Source organism: Nerophis lumbriciformis, linkage group LG25 (genome assembly GCF_033978685.3).
Source record: "Nerophis lumbriciformis linkage group LG25, RoL_Nlum_v2.1, whole genome shotgun sequence".
Classification (NCBI taxonomy): domain Eukaryota; kingdom Metazoa; phylum Chordata; class Actinopteri; order Syngnathiformes; family Syngnathidae; genus Nerophis; species Nerophis lumbriciformis.
Genome location: NC_084572.2, coordinates 28,517,335 through 28,539,302, shown reverse-complemented (window position 1 = coordinate 28,539,302; position 21,968 = coordinate 28,517,335). Strand labels below are relative to the sequence as shown.

Sequence of the window (21,968 nt, the reverse complement as noted above, 5' to 3'; positions counted from 1 at the left end):
CAAAAGATGGCGCCATAGAACAAACAATAAAACACCTTTTCAGCGTATTTGCTGTTTTTGTTTTCTTATTTAGAATTTTTTTTATGGCCTTAATATAGAAAAATACTTAAATAAGCCGCAGGATTCAAAGTTTAGGAAAAAAGTTGCGGCTTACAGTCCAAAATGTATGTTAAATGTGTTATTTTGCACTAAAAATAATAAATTATTTAAGTACAAAACATGCATCAGATAAAATTATATTTATGAGCCAACAAGTACTGTATAAAAATTGTTTAATCTAATCCGTTATATTATTATACATTTTAAAAAGTGTGAAAAAATTATGTAAACGGGGGCCTCCAAAAAAAATTATGCTTCGGGCCCCAATTTAGCCTGTGTATTAAAAAAACACTTTTACACAGACCAGAAAATAATAATGGGGTTTGGAGAATCAAAATAGATATCTTAATGTATCTAAATATATGTTTTTGAATTTTAATTTAATGTATTAATTCAATGAAATGTATTCATAAGGTCTTTAAATGTATTTTAAATATAGTTATGTAAGGTGATTCATTGTTAGAAAAAATATTTAAATTAAATGTCTCAGTTTTAATATTCAAATACTGTACTGCAGTGAGCAAACCCACCCAAAAGATGGCGCCATAGAACAAACAATAAAACACCTTTTCAGCGCATTTGCTGTTTTTGTTTTCTTTTTTAGAATTTTTTTTAAGGCCTTAATGAAGAAAAATACTTAAATAAGCCGCAAGATTCAAAGTTTAGGAAAAAAGTTGCGGCTTATAGTCCGAAATTTATGTTAAATGTGTTATTTTGCACTAAAAAGAATAAGTTAATTTAAGTACAAAACATGCATTAGATAACATATTTATGAGCCAACAAGTACTGTATAAAAATTGTTTAATCTAATCCATTATATTATTATAGACTTAAAAAAGTGTGAAAAAAATGATGTAACGGGGGGCCTCCAAATAAAATTATGCTTAGGGCCCCAATTTAGCCAGGGGCGGCCCTGTGCATTAATAGAACATTTTTACACTGACCAGAAAATAATAATGGGGTTTGGAGAATCAAAAGAAATATCTAAATGTATCTAAATATATTTTTTAGAATTTTAATGTAATTTATTAATTCAATTTAATTTATTCAGAATGTCTTTAAATGTATTTTAAATATAGTTATATGAGATGATTCATTGTTAAAAAAAATATTTCAATTAAATGTCTCAGTTTTAATACTCAAATACTGTACAGCAGTGAGCAAACCCATCCAAAAGATGGCGCTATAGAACAAACAATAAAAAACCTTTTCAGCGTATTGGCTGTTTTTGTTTTCTTTTTTTTAGAATTTTTCTTATGGCCTTAATGAAGAAAAATACTTCAATAAGCCGCAGGATTCAAAGTTTAGGAGAAAAGTTGCGGCTTATAGTCCGAAATTTGTGTTAAATGTGTTATTTTGCACTAAAAAGAATAAGTTAATTTAAGTACAAAACATGCATTAGATAACATTCTATTTATGAGTCAAAAAGTATTGTATAAAAATTGTTTAACCTAATCCGTTCTATTATTATAGATTTAAAAAAGTGTGAATTAAATTATGCTTAGGCCCCCAATTTAGGCCCTGTGTATTAATAGAACATTTTCACACTGATCAGAAAATAATAATGGGGTTTGGAGAATCAAAATAAATATCTAAATGTATCTAAATATATATGTTTTTGAATTTTAATTTAATTTATGAATTCAATTTAATTTATTCATAATGTCTTCAAATGTATCTTAAATATAGTTACGTAAGATGATTAATTGTTAGAAAAAATATTTAAATCAAATGTCTCAGTTTTAATATTCAAATACTGTACTTTGACCTAAGGGGGTCCAATGTGCGCCATTTGCAGCCTGAAGCACACTTTTTATTGGAGAAATCACCAAAAATGATCCCTGGGCGTGGCCACCGCTGCTGCTCACTGCTCCTCTTCCCTCCCAGGGGGTGACCAAGGGTGATGGGTCAAATGCACAGAATTATTTTGCCATACCTCGAGTGTGTGTGACAATCATTGGTACTTTACTTTAACTTTAAAAGAGTGGAAAAAAAGGAGCAAAGACGTTGGAAAAAGTTGAAATGTTGACACCAATAATTATAACACACTTTGTTAGGAAAAGTTTAAAAAAAAGACTCCCTGTTTTAATCCCAATAGGTGCCTGCTGCTCTCTGCAGTTGAGTAATTAAAGGCCCCTGGCCACTTCATGAGGAAATACTGTCAAAGGAATTAATGCACTCATCAATTCATCACTCCATCTCCCGCAAAGCCAACAGCAACAAAGGTTAGGGTTCATCCTCAGCACCACCAAGAGCACATTCCTGCTTTACCTTCACCTTGGGCGATCTGCGGCCCGGGAGGGGCACTGCAGGGGGCGAGCGGCGGGTGGTGAGGGGGGCGGGGGAGGGGGTGGAGGGTGAAGTGGTGGGCTGGGGGCGAACGTCGTCGGACCACGGCGGGGCCTCGCCAGAGCGCTCTGACGGAGGGGAGAGGGGAGGCGGCGTGACAGGGGGCGAGGGCGAAGCGGACGGCGGCGACGTGGAGAAGACGGGGAGAGGCGGGGGACGGGGGGAGGCGGCCGCGGGAGGGGAGGGTGCCGCGCCGGGACCGAGCGGCGAGGCAGGAGGAGACGATGTGGGGGACGCAGGGGTCGAGGGCCACGGTGAGAGTGGCGAGGAGGGGCCGGTGGAGGGTGAAGGTGACCGAGGGAGGGGGCCGACATCAGCCTATGGGGGAGGGGCAATGACACACAACACTGAATATACATGAAGGAGCTAACAACGTGACTTCCTGTTAGGACATGGAGACAAGTACTTTTCCTTCAACATACTTTCTTCTCTAACGTGAATACTCTTCTTGGTTGCAAAAAGGAGATGGCATTAAACATTAAACATCTGTGGCTGTAGGCAACCTCCTGATGTAGTTTTTATTACTTCCACAAGATGGCTTCAAAATGTTCGCTACTCAGCTGCGATGTACTGTTGCGAATGCTGACTCGGCAGTTTGCTCCTTAGCGCTGTTATGACATCGGTTCTGTGGCACAACACGGTAGGCGTGTTGACCAATGAGCATGTGGTCAAAGAGTTTTTCCCCCTTACCACCGTCTCACGTACACTTCAATAGCAGTTCTGTAGTGAAAACAGGAAGTATGTTTGATAGGAAAATACTTTTCTCCATGTCCTATACAAGGTCCTGCAGCGCTTCCCCAATGAAACCACATTTCCACTAAGCAGTGCAGTTCGGTGCCGTTTGGGGGACGTTGGGGATCATCTGTAGCTTGTAAGTCGGAGGTTCGAGACCGGATGTGGACAAAAACAAGGAGTGTTGGTGATATGTTATGTTTTATTTTGTCTATTACCATTGTTGGTATATTCATTATTCCTACATTGTTGATACAAATTATTGTTACAGTGTAATAATTATTGTTACTTGTTATGATACAACATTTGTATTATAATCCTTGAACAAAGTAAGAGTGAAACTCATGTGAATAATCACTGAATGGAGAACTGGGGGTGGGATTAAATAAATTATCTTCTTCCCACTCCCTTTCAGGCAAAACTGGACAATCATGCATTACATACTATACATTACCTTTTGCACTATATTAATTTATATTATTATGTGTTGTCAACTTTGTACTTTTTTTAATTATTATTATTATTTTTATGTCATTGCCTGAAATAAATAAATAAATGAAAATGAATGAAAACATTTTTTTGGGCTTATCGCTGTTAATTGGTTAGCGCGACAAATTAATTCCCACAAAGTAGGAATTATTAATAATAAATGTTAATATGAATGAAAAAAAGCAGTTTACGACCTTTCTAAATACATTATTTAAGATGATGAGAGTCCTCTAGACATGAAATAACACCTTTACATGCTTTAATCTAGTGCTTCTCCATTATTTTTTGTCATGCCCACCAAAAAGAAAAAAAACTTTGCGACCCCCCCATTCTCCGCCTCGACTATAAATAGCATTATTTGTCTATAAATCTGTTATAAGTACTCCTCTGCATGACACTGTATGCTTATTAACATTAATGAAAAATAAATAAATATAGATCAACATACTACAAATAATAACTTTATTAACATTGTTTTTTCCTCTGTAAAAAAAAAAAGATTTAAAGCTCATCAATTTGCCTGAAATTTAGAAAAAAAATAATAAATCATCCTTATTTAAACGATAAACATTTTTTGACCGACTTGAACCATTTGATACTGAAAACCAAAAATAATACAATTAAATTGATCATTAACAATGAACTCAAGAGCACAATGTATGAATCACTTCAACTTACAAAACATTTTTTGCAGATTTTTTTCTTCAAATCAAAATGAGAAAGTCAGGATTGATGGCTACAATGAGCACGTTTTGTACGGAACAGCTTTTCGAAGCGGGGTTTAAAGTATGATTCTGCATGATACTGATAAAGCATAATCCCTGTGGTCATCGCATCGGGGACCCGTATGTGTCTCAGTCATAAAACAAGCTAAAAATAGGTCATATATACATTTTAATTGTTTTATTCAATGCTTAAATCTCTAGATCTACTTCAGGTCTGTCAACATCAAGTTGTTTATTTATTTTTTTAAAGTTTTATGACCTTTTTGTCAAAACCCTGATTTTTATGGCAAAAACACAAAATATATCATATTTCCCCCCCAAAATGTTCAAAGTAAAATTTTTGATGTGAAGCATTAAATAGGTCAATAATTCACAACAAAATGTATTCATTGTTATTTTTTGGAGCCATGACAGTTTAAAAACAAATTATTGGGGATCCAAAAGGGACCCTCGACTCATGAAAGTTAAAAATAAGTTAAACAAAAAAAAAACTTTTACTGCTTATTCCGTCGATTTGACATTTTTAGTATTTTTTTCAGGTTTTTGTCTTATGCCCTTTTTGTCACAGAAAACTTTTTTTTATGGGAAACACACAACATGTTGTTTCTCAACCACAAATATTTTAAAGTGGAATTTTTAATGTGAAGTAATTGAAGCCTTAAATAAGTCAAGAATTTACAACAAAATTGATTTTAATTCATTATTATTTTTTGAGCAATGACAGTAAAAAAATAAATGCCACTAAAATTATTGGGGATCCAAAAGGGAGCCCTGACTCATGAAAGTGTTTAAAGTAAGTTATTTTTTATTTTAAACTTTCATCACTTATTCTGTCGATTATACATTTTAATATTTTTTTCCAGTTTTTTTTTTTATGCCATTTTTGTCACAGAAAACGTAGGTTTTTTATGGCAAACACACAAAATGTTTTTTCTCCGCCAAAAATATTTCAAAGTGGAATTTTTGATGTGAAGTAATTGAAGCCTTGAATAGGGCAATAATTCACAAAAAATTGTATTTTAATTCATCGTTATTTTTTGAGCAATAGCAGTTAAAAACCCCCACTAAAATACTTGGGGTTCAAAAGGGGACCCCCGATTCATGAAAGTGATAAAAGGTTATTATTTTTTCATGTTTTTATTTTATGCCCTTTTTGTCACAGAAAACTTAGATTTTTTATGTTTTTTGTCTGCCAAAAAATATTTCAAAGTGGAATTATTGATGTGAAGCAATTGAAGCCTTGAGTAGGTCAATAATTCACAAAATGTATCTTAATTCATTATTATTTTTTGAACAATGACAGTTTAAAAAAAATGCCACTAAATTTCTTGAGGGAACAAAAAGAGCCCCCAGACTCATGAAAGCGTTAAAAATAAATTGTTTTTTATTTTAAACTTTTACCGCTTATTCCGTCGATTATAAGTTTTTATTATTTTTTCATGTTTTTGTTTTATTCCCTGTTTGTCACAGAAAACTTAGTTTTTTTTATGGCAAACACACAAACTATATTGAAATAAAATATTTCAAGGTGGAATTTTTGATGTGAAGTAATTGAAGCTTGAATAGGTCAATAATTCAAAACAAAACTGATCTTAATTCATTATTACTTTTAAACAATAGCAGTTTAAAATAAAACATATCACAAAAAATATTGGGGATCCAAAAGGGCCCAACTCATAAAAGTGTTAAAAATAACAATTTTTAAAAACTTAATACATTTTTTTTTCTCTAATGTTTTTGTTTTATCCCCTTTTGTCACAGAAAACAGTTTCTTATGGCAAACACACAAAAAAAAATTTCCCCCCCAAAAACATATTTTCAAGTGGAATTTTTGATGTGAAGTATTTGAAGTAGGGCTGTCAAAGTTACCTATACATTTCTTTAACACAAATGTTTTCATCGGGCGATTAACGCGCATGCCTCTTTTTGACCCTGGAGCGATTCCATAGTGTGAGGAAGTCTAATGGCGTCCACTCACTGTTGAGCCACAAGCTGGAAAGAAGCGAGCAGAAATTCACAAAGAAAAAGTATCAATATGGAAATCCGATATCCAAAACCTTGAGAAGTCATTCTCCCGCCAATACAAAGACCATTTTATCTTCAATCGCCGTGAGACGACGTCATTGGAGCATGTGCAGGCTAGCGCGCTTTGTCGATTGCACAGAGGAGTGCAATAATAACATGACATGCAGATTGTACCTGTCATTTCTTTAGCAAAGACAGAGGCAGGAAATCTTTATATTTTTTGTCTCCAAAACACCTTCTCAAATTAATCACAGTTACGCATCACATCCGCTACAGTAACAAAATGAAAAATGTATTTTATTACGATCATGCTTTGGTTGTCAAAGATGTGCTGATGTAATCTGTGATATTTCTACCTACATAAATGTTAGTAGAGGAATTAATATACTGTAGGGGAGGACATTTTGCGGCAGATTTTTCTCAATAACATACTCTGATTGATAGTCCTCAATTACAGAATGTTTATCAGGCTGTGTATCCCACATTAACGATACATTGAGAAGATATTGGACATTGTCATGAAGCAAAACAAATATGATTAACTTGTACAACATGTACAGAAGCATTTATCCAGGTAGAAATATCACATTTTACATGACCTAACATCTTTGACGATCAAACCATGATCGTAACAATCCACATTTTGTGGTATTAATGCTTGAAACTGGTATCTAAACATGGAAGTGTAGCTCCTCGTTTGAATGCAAGGGCTCCTACAGCAGGGCTCCTACACATTCAGTTTCCCTACAACATACAAAATCTGGCAAGACACCAACACACTGCAGGTAATTTTAAAAATTCTCATTAAAAGTGTGTGTGGAGGGAGAATGTGATCAGCGCGCCCGCAGGAGCAAAGGTCACCGCCTCTGTCAATGGTGTTGAGGGCGGAGCAACTTCGAATAGGGGCGGGGCATGTGCTGACGGCGAGACACAGCTAGCCGGTGATTTCACAGGTGGTACGTGATAATCTAATCATCTGTTGTCTTTAACAGTGAGCAGCCGGGAGCAGAGAGAGGATATGGACGCGACTGGAAGGTCGCGTTCTGCTGGAGAGAACTTTGATTTAAAAGAATTGATCATTAAAACCTTGTTAATACCTGCACGCTTGGCTCTTGTGCCGTGTCTACAGTGGAGCTGCTAGGAAGAGACTTCCACAGTGTGTTTATGTCCTTTTTGTGTTGAGCTATTTAAAAAAGCATAATGTTCATTTCATTGAAGCAAACTAATTGCCCAGTCATGGTAATAAAAACCTGAAAATTATCTGTCTAGGGTACACTTATGAATGACAAAAAATTATATCCATTTGCGAATCATTTTGAGTTAACTATGAAAAAACTTGAATATTATATATTAAATATTTTAATCGTTTGACAGCCCTAATTGGAAGCATAACAACATTGATTTTGATTCATTTTACTTTTAGAGCAATGACCATTTTAAAGAAAAAAACAGCCTGCATGACAGCTTTGTGTCTTTAAAGTAAACTTGTTCTTGTTACATTTCACAAGTTTGCTTTTTTATTCCACTTTTTTAAGCTTTTACGTTTTTATAGGATATTTAGAATGTGCCGCGGGCTGTCAAAAAAATTGTTAAAACGGACACCACTGCTTTATAATGTAAAACTCGGAGAAGGTAAGAAATAGCCACTGAAGCAAACTGCACTGCTCGGTGGAAAAGCGGCTTTAAAAGGTCGTAGGTCACATGTGCTCTACCTGTGCACCGAGTCTCCCTGTAAAAACATCCTCCTCTTCCTCTCTAGCCTCATCTTCCTCCTCAATGAATAACTCAATAAGCGCCTTCCCTTTGCCTGACGGAGGCCTTTGACACTCATCATAGGGGACTTGCACTGTCACGGGTTTATGGTACCGGGCCCTGCCTGCTGATTGGCCGGCTGGTGTCGCTTGGTCTGCTTTAACGTGAACCCCGCCCTTACTGGTCGCTAAGGGAGTGGGATATTCCGGCGCCAGCCTGGAAGCGCCCCGGTGGTCCGTGCGGTCGGCGACATCCAGGACCATGGACAGCAGCTCGTCATAGGGGTCTTCCACACGCAGCTCGACGTCGGCAAAGCGGCTCGGCGGCGTCACCGGCTCGGCCGGCGTTCTAAAGAACTCCCTCGGCTTCGCCGCGTGCGACCGCTCGCTTACGCTAAGCCCTCGGCTGTTTCCGAGCGCAGAATCGGGGAGCGGGGAGGTGACGGAGGAACGGGGAGGCGGGGACAAAGGGAGGCGTGAAATGTCTTCTTTGGAATAGGGTATGTACGGCTCCCTCAGGAAAGGAGCGAGGTCGGCGGGAAGCGGGGGAGGTGTGGGCGGTACGGGGGTGGCTGATAGGGAGGGAGGCGGGGTGGCCGGGGCGGCGTCCACCGTGAGAGAGAGCCACTCGTGGGTGACCGCCTGCAGGTCCCGCCTCCTCGGCGGCGTGTGGGGGGAGGACAGGTCACGGGCGGGGGATGGAGGTGGTGGGTGGTAGAAAGGCTCCATGAGGGGGAAGTGGAAAAGAGGAGAAAGTAAATAGAAAGCTGACTTCAAAAAATGTTTCTAACAAAGGGAGTAACATAAATAGTCAGTTCTGGGGTCAAGCTGGCGCCCTGATAAAACCTTCTCATCGCCTACCCTGACGACGCGGTGGTGGGGCTCCCTACCTTGACGGGGGTGGAGCTTGGCGTCCGGCTGTAACCGTGGCGGTCCAGGTGGTGGGCGGGGCTCTTGGAGGGCGAGCGCTTGATGAGGTCGACGTAGGCCACGGGGAAGATGCCCTGTTTGCTTGTGTCCGGGATCTTGCCCTCGTACCAGTTCTGGTCCACCTGCCTGAGCACAATGATCCTTTCGCCCTAAAAAAACCCCCCAAAAAAACATGCACATTATTTTTAAATCTGATCCAGATTACAGGATGCACGCACTATACACACATTGGGCCTGATTTACTAAAGGTAGAGATGTCCGATAATATCGGCCGATAAATGCTTTAAAATGTGATATCGGAAATTATCGGTATCGGTTTCAAAATGATCGGTATCGGTGTCAAAAAGTAAAATGTATGACTTTTTAAAACGCAGCTGTGTACACGGACGTAGGGAGAAGTACAGAGCGCCAATAAACCTTAAAGGCACTGCCTTTGCGTGCCGGCCCAGTCACATAATATCTATGGCTTTTCACACACACACAAGTGAATGCAAGTCATACTTGGTCAACAGCCATACAGGTCACACTGAGGGTGGCCGTATAAACAACTTTAACACTGTTACAAATATGCGCCACACTATGAACCCACACCAAACAAGAATGACAAAACACATTTCGGGAGAACATCTGCACCGTAACACAACATAAACACAACAGAACAAATACCCAGAACCCCTTGCAGCACTAACTCTTCTGGGACGCTACAATATACACCCCCTGCCTCTCCCTATCCCCTCCATCTCAACCCCCCCCCAACCCCGCTCACCTCAACCTCCTCATGCTCTCTCAGGGAGAGCATGTCCCAAATTCCAAGCTGCTGTTTTAAAGCATGTTAAAAAAAATAATGCACTTTGTGACTTCAATAATAAATATGGCAGTGCCATGTTGGCATTTTTTTCTATCACTTGAGTTGATTTATTTTGGAAAACCTTGTTACATTGTGTAATGCATCCAGCGGGGCATCACAACAAAATTAGGCATAATAATGTGTTAATTCCACGACTGTATATATCGGTATCGGTTGATATCGGATTCGGTAATTAAGAGTTGGACAATATCGGAACATCGGATATCGGCAAAAAAGCCATTATCGGACATCTACAACTAAAGATAAAGGTTAAGGTAAAAAAACACGTGCAAACCTGATAGCACACACAAAGCTGATCTACTAAACCTGTGCAAAGTGGATTGCGTCTGTTAAGTGAGCAGAATAAGGCAATCCTTTTTTTCTGTCTTCATTCAAAATATATGCTGATCATCAAAACGCCCACAATATGAGAGAAGATGCCAAAAATCGAAATATTTAGCACTTGCAATGTGATTTATCAACTCTCATCACCGTTTTGCCAGCGTTTGTCAGAAAGACGTGCAACGGACAGTTTCACACACGGCTGCACGTAGTCAATCAATCAATCAATGTTTATTTATCCAACCCTAAATCACAAGTGTCTCAAAGGGCTGCACAAGCCACAACAACATCCTCGCTTCAGAGCCCACATAGGGGCAAGGAAAAACTCACAACCCAGTGGGACGTCGATGTGAATGACTATGAGAAACCTTGGAGAGGACCGCAGATGTAGGTGACCCACCCCCTCTAGGGGAGACCGGATGCAATGGACGTCGAGTGGGTCTAGTATAATATTGTGAAAGATCAGTCCATAGTGGATCTAACATAATAGTGAGAGTCCAGTCCATAGTGGGGCCAGCCGGAGACCATCCCGAGCGGAGACAGGTCAGCAGCGCAGAGATGTCCCCAACCGATGCACAGGCGAGCGGTCCACCCCGGGTCCCGACTCTGGACAGCCAGCACTTCATCCGTAGCTCTCTTTGACCATTAATGAACAAGTATGCTGCACAACACAGCAGCAACAGCGCGAAGCAGCAGAACTGCTCAGTCAGCATTAATAGCGCTGATGAAGGTATTGTAAACGACTGAGTTAAAAGTGCATGCAGAGGTAGATAAAGCTGATGTGTGATGATGACCTACAATACTGTAACAGCAGGTACTGCCATCTTGTGGATTACATTTAAAAGAACAACATCAGGAGGGACCCTGCCCCGAGTGGAGGAGTTCAAGTACCTCGGAGTCTTGTTCACGAGTGAGGGAAAAGTGGATCGTGAGATCGACAGGCAGATCGGTGCGGCGTCTTCAGTAATGCGGACGCTGTATCGATCCGTTGTGGTGAAGAAGGAGCTGAGCCGGAAGGCAAAGCTCTCAATTTACCGGTCGATTTGCGTTCCCATCCTCCTCTATGGTCATGAGCTTTGGGTTATAACCGAAAGGACAAGATCACGGGAAATGAGTTTCCTCTGCCGGATGGCGTGGCGCTCCCTTAGAGATAGGGTGAGAGGCTCTGTCATCCGGGAGGAGCTCAAAGTAAAGCCGCTGCTCCTCCACATCGAGAGGAGCCAGATGAAATGGTTCGGGCATCTGGTCAGGATGCCACCCGAACGCGTCCCTCGGGAGGTGTTTAGGGCACGTGCGACCGGTAGGAGGCCACGGGGAAGACCCAGGACACGTTGGGAAGACTATTTCTCCCGGCTGGCCTGGGAACGCCTCAAGATCCCCCGGGAAGAGCTGGACGAAGTGGCTGGGGAGAGGGAAGTCTGGGCTTCCCTGCTTAGGCTGCTGCCCCCGCGACCCGACCTCGGATAAGCGGAAGAAGATGGATGGAACATCAGGAGGTTGCCTACAGCCACAGCTTTGTAACGCCAACGTTTTTTGACCCAGCGCCCGGCTACAAGAATCAAGCTACCTTGCGGAGAGACAGCTCCACGTTGGTGTCTGCGTTGAAGTTATAGCGAGCCACCGCCTCGCCGATCTCTCTGACATGCGCGGGCGGAGGAGGGCGGCTTGGCTGCTGCTGCTTCTCCGAAGACGCCATCCTCTGCACGAAGGGAACACCAATGAGTGCTGTAGAACACGCGCTTCTAGCAGGTGTGCACATACCTCCACGTAAGATATGGGGAGGATTCCCACGCGGCCGCGGTGCTCGCCTTCATACCAGTTGTTGTCGATCTGCCTGATGATGTTCACGGCGTCGCCCTTTTTGAACGTCAGCTCCCTGCAACACAGTCCGGTTATTCATGAAGGGGAGGGGGGGGGGGGGGGGGGAGTATTAAGTAGCATCAGCAAGGCGTGCATGCGCCGTACGAGTAGTGCACAGCGGTAAGCCATTCATGAGGTGACGGAGCAACGAGGCAGAAGTGGGACGTCGGCGGCGCCGTAAAGCAATCATAAGATTTAATGGAGCGAGTTGCCGATGGTCGGTTAGGGCGTTCATGCTCGGTAAACTGTCGCGGTGCTCGCTTGTTTTGCGGCGTTGGCTGTACTCACTTAGCCGTCTGGGCCTTAAAATCGTAAATGGCTCTGGCGGGCTGCTTCTGATGGAGGAGAGAGAACAGAATGAGTTGTGTCATCTGTTTGTGGGAAACCTGGGAAGTGAGAGAGAGGGAGAGAGAGAGAGAGAGAAAGACAACAAAAAGCACAAAAACAATTTAATTGTTCCATTATGCCTGACAGTGTGGTGAACAAAATCAAACAACAACCATTAACAGCTGTGGCCGTAGGGAACATCTTGATTTTTAGTTTTTGTTTTTTAGTATGAATGCACAATATTTTCTTTCCTGCTTCTTAAGACAGAGTAGGATAATCAATACCTTACTGGTGCAGATTTAATTGCACCAGGAGACTTGTCCGCAAATCATTTCGATAAAATCACAGATCGCTTCACCCCACCTCTATTGCGAGTTGTTGTGATTATATGTAACTTGTTTATGTGTGTTATGGCAAATGAGTTTTTTTTTCCCTTTCCCAATATCACCTTTTTCCCACCTTTTTTAAGGAGCGCCGTAAGTGGCTGATCCGTTGGCGGTCCTGTTCTTGTCTCCCTGTAACGTATATCTGCTCTCAGTGGGACTGTGCCGAAAATGTAATTTTAGTTCTTATGTCTTGTACATGTTAAAGAATGGACAATAATAAAGCATCCTGAATCCTGAATCTTCAGCCCTCGGGTTGTCTCTGGCTAACAATTTGCACATTTCAAGCGCCGGCGGCGAGCCTCTCTTTACGACTTGCTTCTTTAGCAGGCGTCTCCGTAGTAAACCCTGTCGTAGTAACGCTGGTGTTTTCAGATAACAAGGTTTGATGTGTTGATGCGTGATGTTTTTTTAATTTCCTCTTTGCAAATGTTTGCAGAACATTTGGTAAAACAGTGAAGAAGTTCCACAAGATCGACGGCATGTTTGTTTACAATGACCTCAAGATATTTACAAAACGCTTTACTTTCATTTGAAATATAATAATTTTTGTTATGATTTCATTTTATGTTTTAACAAAATTCTTATAATTTTTTTTGTTTTTAAATTTGCCTTTTTGTAATTTTCTGTAAAGCACTTTGAATTGCCTTGTGTATGAATTGTGTTCTATAAACAAACCTGCCTTGCCTTGATTACAGCACAGCATGTAGGAGAAAAGTAGCGTTTGATTTGCTCACCCTAACACACCTAGGGCACAGTATGAGGAATCTTGCCTCATTAAGCGTTTTTTATTCATTTATTGGAGTTATTTTTTTATTATTTGTTATTTAATTTTTCTGTGTGATGTCATAATTCCTCAAATCGGCCCCATAATTATTGTGTACCCTTAGTTTTTCGAAAAGTACAAGTAGGGATGGGTACCGAATCCAGTACTTTTTTTGGCACCGACTGAATCCTGCCGGTCCTACCGGGCACTGATTCATGTAAAATCCAACGGTGTCATGTTTCGTGACGTGCCGCCCGGTTACAGACTCTTAGCACTTTAACACTGCAGCAGCACTGAGAGCAGACTCAGCAAAATTACCTGTAAATAATGTTGCAATTTTCAAAGCCAACGAAGAAATTCACTCAATAAATGCTCCAACACAAGTAAAGTAAGGCTCCACTTAAAAAAATAAATTAAAAAAAAGTGCTAGCTTGATGCTAATATACATTGACTTTGGTATTGACATGCTATTATTTTAGCATTAGCAATTTTACAAAGCGATTTCAACACCTCCAAATGTGTTAATGAAAACTACAACTAAGATGCACGCTACAATCAAAGAGCTGGTGCGTAATACGTACAATACTTACATTATTAACACTTTTTAGGGCACAACTGACAAGTCAACACACCATAAACTATACACTATACTTGCCAACCCTCCCGATTTTCCCGGGAGACTCACGAATTTCAGTGCCCCTCCCGAAAATCTCCCGGGGCAACCATTCTCCCGAATTTCTCCCGATTTCCACCCGGACGACAATATTGGGGTCGTGCCTTAAAGGCACTGCCTTTAGCGTCCTTTACAACCTGTCGTCAGCGTGCCGGCCCAGCCACATAATATATGCGGCTTTTACACACACATAAGTGAATGCAAGGCATACTTGATCAACAGCCATACAGGTCACACTGACGGTGGCCGTATAAACAACTTTAACACTGTTACAAATATGCGCCGCACTGTGAACCCACACCAAACAAGAATGACAAACACATTTCAGGAGAACATCCGCACCGTAACACAACATAAACACAACAGAACAAATACCCAGAACCCCTTGCAGCACCAACTCTTCCGGGACGCTACAATATACACCCCCGCTACCACCAAACTCCGCCCCCCCAATCCCGCCTACCTCAACCAAGCCCCCCTCCTTCCCGAATTTGGAGGTCTCAAGGTTGGCAAGTATGCTATACATTACTGCCATCTAATGTTTTTTAAGTGCAACTGCATTGCAAATGAGACTCAAATTGTTTACGAAAAGAAGATATAACAACTGGACGTTTTTAAATGTTGCAATAAAAAAGTTGATTGATTCCGGCTTATTAGTGATTCCCAGAGCCCAAAAAAAGTCTGCGGGCTATAGAGCGTTTTCTATTCGGGCTCCAGTACTATGGAATGCCCTCCCGGTAACAATTAGAGATGCTACCTCAGTAGAAGCATTTAAGTCCCATCTTAAAACTCATTTGTATACTCTAGCCTTTAAATAGACCCCCCCCTTTTAGACCAGTTGATCTGCCGTTTCTTTTCTTTTATCCTCTGCTCCCCTCTCCCTTGTGGAGGTCCGGTGGCCATGGATGAAGTGCTGGCTGTCCAGAGTCGGGACCCGGGGTGGACCGCTCGCCTGTGCATCGGTTGGGGACATCTCTGCGCTGCTGACTCGTCTCCGCTCGGGATGGTCTCCTGCTGGCCCCACTATGGACTGGACTCTTACTATTATGTTGGATCCACTATGGACAGGACTCTCACAATATTATGTCAGACCCACTCGATATCCATTGCATTCGGTCTCCCCTAGAGGGGGGGGGGGGGGGGGGTTACCCACATATGCGGTCCTCTCCAAGGTTTCTCATAGTCATTCACATCGACGTCCCACTGGGGTGAGTTTTTCCTTGCCCTTATGTGGGCTCTGTACCGAGGATGTCGTTGTGGCTTGTGCAGCCCTTTGAGACACTTGTGATTTAGGGCTATATAAATAAACATTGATTGATTAAAATATTTTATCATTATAAAAAAATCATATTCATTAACACGTACAAATACCGGGAATCGGTAAGGTATCGGTTCAAATATGAACGGTGCCCATCCCTAATCATGAATGGTGAAGAATCCTTGTTATATCTACCTCTGTGTGCGCTTTAAAATGTTGACTCAGCAGCAGGTGGGCGTGTTAGACCTGCTCGACACTCTCCCATTGCAAGGTAAACGTTATTTTGTGTGTCCTGCTTCAATTTTGAGGAATAAACGGCAACTGGTGATCATTTGAGTTGTATATAAACAAGTTGGCTGTTCTGTAATTAAACAATGTGCATTTCTTCTGCACGGTTCTTCTGTGTTGTAACAATAATAGACGCCACACAACAACACACTAAATGTGGTATCAATGATAAAAATATTGCTACACGAGAACAGATTGTACCTCTCTGTCGGGAGTTGCTCTTCTACTCTGGGGCGTGTGTCGTCCTTCCACGGCAGAATAACTCCTGGGGACATCCTGGTCTGTGATTGGCAAAGGAGACAAGTGGATGCAAGTTACAGCCGTTACCATGACGACGGTGATTGGCAAGGGGGCATGCTCAAAATAATAGAGTGAAGCGTGCGACGATGATGCTCAGGAAGGGATGGAAACAAAGTAAATGATTTGTTTTCCCAAATCACTTGGATGAGGGCGCTGTGATTTCCACAACACGACACAAAGACGCACTTTGGATCCGATAAATGCAAAATGAAACATATGAGAGCAACAACTTTTGGAAAAGAAAATGACATACGGTACTTCATAAAAAATAAATTGTACAAACAAAGAAAACTATGAATTGCATCGCACCATCCTAAATAACATACTGTACATTCTCAAATATAGAACGCCTTCGATTTAAATAGCAGGAGGAATTAGCTTTTCACATCAGAATTTATAATAAAAATGTTTTACTTAATTAAGTAGAAAAAGAAGAATAATGTATTGTGACTAGGGATGGATACAAATTCCCCGGTACCTTGGAACCAGTATCGGTACTCAATGGTACAAATTTGTGATGCTCATGTGGTAAAACAAGTTGTTTAATAATGATGTATTCTTTAATTTAATTGTGCTGTCCAGTTGTCATATATTGCTTTCTTAATCTTATGAGCATCATTTGCAAGTATGCTTTCATTGTAGATTGTCCTAGGTGTGTTGCCATGGTCTTTGCCATTATTTGAGTGTGCCAGTCTTGTTTTTTGTTGAGTCCTACAAAGTGTTTGTACTGTAAGTATTGTACTCTTTACTCGGGATGGGTACCCTTCACATTTGAACTGATACGGTACCTGGGAATCGATACCGGTACTCGACAATACCAATTTTCGGTGCTTTTATGTGTGTGTTAATAAATGTTAAATGTTTATTAGTAAAATGTTATTTTTCAATGTAACATTTAAAAATGAGCTGATTATGATAACTGTGCTGTCCAGTTGTTATATCTTGTTTGCTTAAACAATCTGAGTCTCATTTGCAATGCAGTTGCACTTCCAAGACAATAGATGGCAGTACTACATAGGCTATCTATGGTATGTTGTCTAACTAGGAAGTAGCTTTTTCCAGGATGTTGAATATGCTATGTTGCGCCCTACAAAGTGGTTGTACTACAAGTATTGTGCTTATTACACATCAGCTGTTTAATTGTAACATTCATCTTATTTGTAGTTTTCATTACCAAATTTGGAGGTGTTGAAATCGCCATGTCAAATAGTAGCCTGTTTATGGCAAATCCAATTTGAATTGGCATCAAACTCGCGCATTATGGGAGAGCAGAGCCCTACTTTAAGTTTGAGCGTTTTCTACCAAGCATACTTGCTTTGTTGGTGTTGAAAATTGTAACATTGATTGATGATTGTTTACATGAGCCGGTGTTTAGTCTGAAACCGGACGTGGCGTCACATTCAATAAAGATGTCAAAATATTGCACCGTTTGATTTTACGTAAATCGATACTCGATAGTACAGATTTAATTCGGTCGATGCCTATAAAAGTACACAATTCGGTACCCATCACTATTTATTGCACACCAATTGTTTGATTGTAACGTGCATCTTTGTTGAACTTTTCATTACCAAATTCGGAGGTGTTAATATCGCCATGTAAAATCGCTAATGCTAATCAGTAGCATGTATATAGCATATTCAATGTAACTTAGCATGGAGCTAACTTGAGAAGTGGAGCCTTTCTTTCAGACATGCTGGTTTTGTTGCATGGAAAATTGCAACATTAACTAGAGGCAGTCCGCTACGAATACGCCGGTTTGCCCGCCAAGTGCTTGAGCCGTGCTACCGGACGTGGCGACATGCGACACAAAGTTATGGAAAATCGGTACCGTTTGATTTTACGGGAATTGGTATTCTGTAGCATTAATGGAATTTGGTAGGTATTTATAAAACGTATGACATTTGGTACCCATTCCTAATCGTGACAACGTGGGTGAAGCAGACAAAGACCACATTAAATTCAAGGTAAACGTATGCAGATGTAAAGAAAAGATGATATCATAAAGAAGGCGTGCTGATGTGTCATCTCCACCTGAGTAACAGAGACCATTCCCATTGCCGCGCTCCTCCCCGTAATCGTTACAGTTGGTGACGTCCAGGTGGCGTGCGTAACAGGCACTGACTGGCGACTGCATCCGTGGCGACTGCAACTGCGGCGTGGGCGGATCGCCCCTGTACGAGGCGTACCCCGTCAGGCTCTCGTCTGCGTACGCCGTGGCAGGTGAGCGCCCCTCGTGCCAACAACCCCTTCTCCCCGGCAACGAGGAGCTCCGTTCCGGTACGCTTGGCAGCAGTTCGGAAAGTATTCTCCTCAGGATGCTGTCGTCGGGCGGCCTGGAGCCTCTGTGGCCTCTCTCGGCCTGGATGTGCTCGTAGATGTCTCTCAGGGCGGCGTCTAGCGCTTCGTAGATGGCCTGTTTGGACTTGGGTCTGCTACCCCGACCTCCGCCGCCACCGCTGCTGTTGCTTCTCCTGCAGCTTGGCGGCGAGCCCTTTTTCTTGTGGAAAGGCACTGGGCTGACCAAGAAGGCCAGTTTGGACATCGACTGCTGGGATTGGCTTTGGACTTGGGAGCGGCTGCCGCGACTCTGCGGCAAAGGTCTCTGGCAGTCCTGGCGTGCTCTCTCTCTCTCGTGGCGGAGCATGGTGGTGAAGCGGGTGTAGGAGGCGGGGCAGCGGCCTTTGCAGGAGCTGATGAGGTGTCGATGTTGGTAGCCCTGGTTCTGGCCAACACTTTGGTGGTGATGATGGTGTCGGCGGTGGTGCGTGTTGGAGCCATACAGGCTCTCCGAGGAGGTGAGTGAGCAGTGGTCAAAGTCACTCTCGCTGCAAAACGAGGACCCCTCCACCTGAATGAAGTCACTGAGGTCTGAGGCGATGGCGTCCTGCTCGCTGTCAGAGTAGTCGGGGTTGGCTTGCGGGGCTCGAGGGACAGGAGGAGCCAGATAAGAGCGCAGACGGTTGGGCTCCGGGCCAACACGAGGTTGTCCCTCAGGGGGGATTCGAGGCTTTTGTGAGTGATCCACGGCGTGAGGTACTGGTCTGTTGCCGTTGTCGTCTTCCTCCAGCAGGGACTCTATGGAGAAACGCCGCTTTGGGAAATTAGGGGTGCCGCCGCCACCACTGCTAGCTCGAGACGACGAACCACCCGGAGTCGTAGTGCCTGACGGCATCTCGCTGTCCCCCAAGTTGGGCATCGATTTGGACTTCTGGATAAGGCGCTCGTATTCGGAAATGCGGTTCGGCACCGTATCGTGGGGCACCTCTTTGCCGCCGGAGGGCGACCAAGGAGAGAGGCGGTGCAGATGCAGGTGAGGCTGCTGCTCCAGCTCCAGGATTCGTGCACGCACCGAGCGGATGACCTCAGACGGGATCAGATGGGCTCTGTCGATGTGATGCATCTTGCGGTATAGCTTCAAAAAGTCAGGAGAGTCGCGTGGGAGGCGCCTGTGGAGTCGAGGCGCTGAGCCGACAGAGGCGGACCCGTTCGAATCCGAGTTGTTACCATCGCACAGCAACGACCCGGCACTTTCCGAGCGGCAGGCGCGCCGCCTGCTCGGCCCGTCGTCGTTCAGCAGGTCGTCGCAGCTGCGAGACCTGAGCTTGCCAGCGGGAGGCAGCGCCTCCTCCGCATCCCGGTGCCTCGACTGCCAGGAGATAAACTGTCCGGAGGAGGGGCTGCCTTCCGGGCCCGCGGGATCAGAGGGGAGGAGGGGGGGCAGAGAGGAGTTCTGGCAATGACCCGGAGATGTCAAAGTGTTTGAATACATGACGCATGCGGCCCCACCTTTTTAAAGACGTCCCAAAGAGAGCAGCGTGGTGGGAAGAGAAGAAGAAGCAGGAAAGGGTGTTAAGCAGTAGTAGCTAGCATGAAAGAGGAAGGAGGAATCACAAAACACTCCTTTGAAGCAGATAAAGAGCACCAGTATGACAGTCTGAGGGGAACAAGAGAGAAAACAAAGGTGGAGACCAGTGTGTGTGTGTGTGTGGTGTGTGTGTGTGTGTCTACCTTTGGCTCTGGAGGGCGAGGATGGCGAAGAACGAATGACAGGTTTCTTCAGGGTGCTGCTGGGTCTGTTGGCGTCTGGCGTTTTGGGCGACGTCACGACTCGGCTCTGTGAGGACGGAGCGTTTGCTTGGGAGTTCGTCGGCTCGGACTTCCTTCTCTTCCTGTAGTCGCTGGCAGCACTAAAAGATGACAAATACGTTGTTCAAATCAAATCAAATCAACTTTATTTATAAAGCACATATAAAATTGACCACAGGGGTAGCCAAAGTGCTGTACAATAGGCAGGTTAAAAGATAACCCAAGAAAAACGAGCAAACACAACACAACACAAACAGAGCACGATTAAAAAATAAATAAATAAATAAATAAACATAGAAACAGGTTCACAGCAGGTGCATTATGGGATGCCATAGCAGGATGGAGTGTGTTTTTAAGAGCAATTTAAAAACAGGAAGAGAGGAGGCCTGTCTAGAACTCAAAGGTAAGTCGTTCCAGAGCTTGGGAGCAGCAACGGCGAAAGCTCTGTCACCTCTAAGCTTCAGCCTTGTGTCAGGGACCGTCAACAGCAGCTGATCGACTGATCTTAGGGGTCGGGGGGCAGTAAGGCTGAAGGAGGTCGGAGAGATATGTTGGAGCGAGGTTGTTTAGACATTTGAAAACAAATAGTAGGAGTTTAAAGTTGATTCGGTAGCTCTCCAGGGAGCCAGTGAAGGGACGCTAGTATAGGGGTGATGTGCTCACACCTGCGGGTCTGTGTTAGCAGACGAGCAGCAGAGTTCTGCACGAGCTGCAGGCGGGCGAGGGAGGCCTGGCTTATGCCTACGTACAGGGCTCTGCAGTAGTCAAGACGAGTCGAAATAAAGGCGTGGATTAATTTCTCAAGACAGAAACGGTTTCACTTTCGCTATTTGGCGTAGTTGATAAAAGCTTTTTTGTACGACGCTGCTGATTTGTTTTTCGAACTTTCAAATCTGAGTTGAACTTTACCCCTAGGTTTGTGACACAGTTGTTGAGATACGGGGACAGAGTGCCGAGGTCAACGTTGGGGGAGCGACTTGGACCGAACAACATAACTTCTGTTTTGTTTTTATTTAGGCTCAGGAGGTTAACTGAAAGCCAGGCTTTGATGTTGTGCAGGCAGTCAATGAGACGTTGGACCGTGTTATTTTGTGCCATGGGAAAGTGGATCTGTCAGTCATCTGCATTAAAATTAAATGCAATACCATGCTTCCTGAAAACAGAACCAAGGGGGAGAAGGTAAAGCACAAAGAAAAGAGGGCCAAGAATTGATTGTTATGACTTGTTATGCTAGGCCATTCCCTTTTTTGTCCCGTTTAGTTTTTTGGGTGATTGTCCGGTGCTTCTGGGTTCACTTCCTGTTTTGCGTTCTTATTTTGTTTCCACTTCTTGTTTGGTATGTGTTCACCTGCAGCAACTTCACCACTGCTTCTAAGCACTGTCCTCTTCATTTGTGGGTGATTAATGATTGTTTTTCACCTGCTGCTACGATTACCAGAGGGCTTTAAAAGCCAGAGTCACGGGTTAGTTGGTTGTGGGATCACTGTTGGCGTCACGAACACGCTCAGGAGTAATTTGAGATTCTTGTTTTGCTTCACTCATTGTTGTGAGCGCTCCCCGAGGCTCTATTTTTTCATGCACAGGTTTTCCCTGTGCTTTTCTGTACAATTCGCCGCACTCCATATTTGTTTTGTCCTTTTGACATGAAATACTCTTCACCTGCACGCTGCCTGCTGGCTCCTGCATTTTGGGGTCACAAGTATCGCTACAAAGAGCGAACCTAACATATTCATCA

The 21,968-nt window shown here is 43.0% G+C and overlaps 2 protein-coding genes across 16 annotated transcripts in view; both read right to left on the bottom strand.

Annotated features, from left to right (window-relative positions):
• The window catches only part of LOC133621762 (sorbin and SH3 domain-containing protein 2-like), a 173,278-nt gene that overhangs the window by 9,411 nt on the left and 141,899 nt on the right, over positions 1 to 21,968 (bottom strand). For 14 of the 15 annotated variants that reach the window (XM_061984100.1, XM_061984102.1, XM_061984099.1 and 11 more), the window contains 7 exons: positions 20,156 to 20,334; positions 18,179 to 19,933; positions 16,046 to 16,125; positions 12,438 to 12,535; positions 12,051 to 12,165; positions 11,857 to 11,988; positions 9,061 to 9,249 (listed from right to left, as the gene is read on the bottom strand). In XM_061984100.1, coding sequence (XP_061840084.1) covers positions 9,061 to 9,249; positions 11,857 to 11,988; positions 12,051 to 12,165; positions 12,438 to 12,535; positions 16,046 to 16,125; positions 18,179 to 19,933; positions 20,156 to 20,334 — 2,548 coding nt within the window. The remainder of the gene's footprint in view (positions 1 to 9,060; positions 9,250 to 11,856; positions 11,989 to 12,050; positions 12,166 to 12,437; positions 12,536 to 16,045; positions 16,126 to 18,178; positions 19,934 to 20,155; positions 20,335 to 21,968) is intronic. The other variant, XM_061984104.1, reaches the window with a different exon arrangement.
• LOC133621767 (uncharacterized) lies at positions 2,614 to 9,054 on the bottom strand. The gene has a single exon (XM_061984116.1). It carries the CDS (start codon positions 8,897 to 8,899, stop codon positions 8,117 to 8,119), a length of 783 nt encoding a protein of 260 aa, XP_061840100.1. The 5' UTR covers positions 8,900 to 9,054; the 3' UTR covers positions 2,614 to 8,116.

What these genes read in the sequence shown, in the direction of transcription:
- LOC133621767 (XM_061984116.1), bottom strand. Translation starts at nt 8,899, where the DNA reads ATGGAGCCTTTCTACCACCCACCACCTCCATCCCCCGCCCGTGACCTG.